We start from the raw sequence: 2,500 nt of genomic DNA, 5'->3' as shown, positions 1-2,500 counted from the left end.
ACACACACACACACACATACAGACACGCACACACGCACACATACACACACACACACGCATACAGACACACACACACACGCACGCATACAGACACACACGCATACAGACACGCACACATACAGACACGCACGCACACGCACGCATACAGACACACACACACAGACTGACATACACATAGATGTACACTGACACACACAGGCACAGATACACACGCACACATACAGACATGCACACTGACACACACACTGACTGACACGCACACAGACACACATACAGACACACACAGGCACAGATACACATGCACACTGACACACACACACTGACTGACAGGCACAGACACACGCACACATACAGACATGCACACTGACACACACACAGACATACACATAGTCACAGACACACACACACTGACTGACACGCACACAGACACACACATACAGACATACACAGGCACAGATACACATGCACACTGACACACACACACTGACTGACAGGCACAGACACACGCAGACATACACAGGCACAGACACGCACACACACATACATACACGTAGACATACACAGGCACAGACACGCACACACACGCAGACATACACAGACACGCACACAGACAGACAGACACACACATATTCATATTTTTTAACTGTGCTTTAGTTTCTTTTTGTGGGTTCGGTACATGGTCAACATGTAATCAATCGGGCCTAAAGCATAACAACATATGTACATGTTTATAACAGCAACTTACAGTATGTCAATTATACATCAAGCAAGACACATCACCTCATCAAGAACCAGAAAGCTACAGGTACAGTGTGACTGTTACTGTCACCCTGTGATCATCATCATCCAGCCCAGGCTCCAGCACATCGGCCACATCTGGAACGTGCTCCTGGATGAAGACATGTCAAAGCCCAATCTTGAGCTGGATGACATTTGAAAGGCTCCGGGATCCATTATTTACATTTTATGTGTATTTTTGTTATATGAACTGTCAATACTTTTGTTTTTAGTATGTGGGCAATTCTGTAAACATGACATTTGCTTCCGTCTGTCCATTTTCTCTGAGATTTGAGAAGTTTCCCCAATAAATGCTTTTGTGGAGTTTTTCCTCATCTGTAGCAATTATGAAAAAGTCATAGTATGTCAAAAAAGTCATAGTACAGTATGTCGAAAAAAGTATAAAAACATAGTATGACGAAAAAAGTAAAAACTCATATGTATAAAAAAAAAGTCATAGTATGTTGAAAAAAAGTAAAAAGTCATAGTATAGGATGTTGAAAAAAAGTAAAAACTCATAGTATAATGTCAAAAAGTAAAAAAGTCATAGTATGTCAAAAAAGTCATAGTACAGTATGTCGAAAAAAGTAAAGTCATAGTATAGTATGTCGAAAAAAGTAGTAAAAAAGTCAGTATAGACAACACAAGGTAAACAAAAGACAACCAGGTTCTCATTTATACAAACTTTTATTACAAGAATCACTAAAAATAAGCTTTATATACATATTTTACAAAATCCCCTAAAACTCCAAAAAGTCAAATATTTACATTTTATTACGAAGATAAAACGAATCCGCTCCGTGTGTTTATGAAGTCTCATTTCATCCTGATGGACCTCTGAAAACACTGTTCTGTACAAGAGTCAGTATATTCATCTGCTATACATTTGTGCTGAAGACTTTCCCAGCATGCACTGGGCAACATGTAGATGCCACAGTTCACACTATTGGTTGACAGAGTGTGGCTGTGTGTGTGGCTGTGTGTGTGTGTGTGGCTGTGTGTGTGTGTGTGTGGCTGTGTGTGTGGGTGGCTGTGTGTGTGGGTGGCTGTGTGTGTGGGTGGCTGTGTGTGGGTGGCTGTGTGTGGGTGGCTGTGTGTGTGGGTGGCTGTGTGTGTGGGTGGCTGTGTGGCTGTGTGTGTGGCTGTGTGTGTGAATGAGTCTCTGAGTGTGCGTGGCTCCACCTCGGTCTCAGAAGTCGGCGTCCAGCCTGAAGGTGTTGTCGCTGGAGCCTGACATCACGCCCATCCTCTGGTACTCACCCACTCGCTTCTCAAAGAAGTTGGTCTTCCCCTCCAGAGAGATGTTCTCCATGAAGTCAAAGGGGTTCTCCACCCGGTAGATCTACAGACACACAACACGCTGGTCAGTTTGGTCCACGTTACAGAGCAACATTTTCAGAAAAACACCATATTTTAGTTGTACTGCTCATTGCTGCAGCTCCTCTTTTCACCCTGTGTTCAGGTCTCTGTTTTAGCTACAGAGTGAGACCTCTCACTGCTGGAACATCTTTGTTGGCAGTCGCACATGCTCAGTAGCTAGGTAAGGACTACGCGCTCAGTAGCTAGGTAAGGACTACGCGCTCAGTAGCTAGGTAAGGACTACGCGCTCAGTAGCTAGGTAAGGACTACACGCTCAGTAGCTAGGTAAGGACTACGCGCTCAGTAGCTAGGTAAGGACTACTAGCCAGTCAGAAGCAGAGTACTTTTTAAAGGCCTAGACATC

At 43.8% G+C, this 2,500-nt stretch overlaps 1 protein-coding gene across 1 annotated transcript in view; it reads right to left on the bottom strand.

The window, feature by feature from the left end:
• Positions 1-1,889: 1,889 nt before the first annotated feature.
• LOC144533796 (ribonucleoside-diphosphate reductase subunit M2-like) overlaps positions 1,890-2,500 on the bottom strand; it is a 7,918-nt gene continuing 7,307 nt past the window's right edge. The window contains exon 10 of the mRNA XM_078275363.1: positions 1,890-2,119. Coding sequence (XP_078131489.1) covers positions 1,967-2,119 — 153 coding nt within the window. The 3' untranslated portion in view covers positions 1,890-1,966. The remainder of the gene's footprint in view (positions 2,120-2,500) is intronic.

The sequence above is a fragment of the Sander vitreus genome, chromosome 18 (assembly GCF_031162955.1).
Source record: "Sander vitreus isolate 19-12246 chromosome 18, sanVit1, whole genome shotgun sequence".
Classification (NCBI taxonomy): domain Eukaryota; kingdom Metazoa; phylum Chordata; class Actinopteri; order Perciformes; family Percidae; genus Sander; species Sander vitreus.
This window is presented reverse-complemented; position numbering and strand designations above follow the sequence as displayed.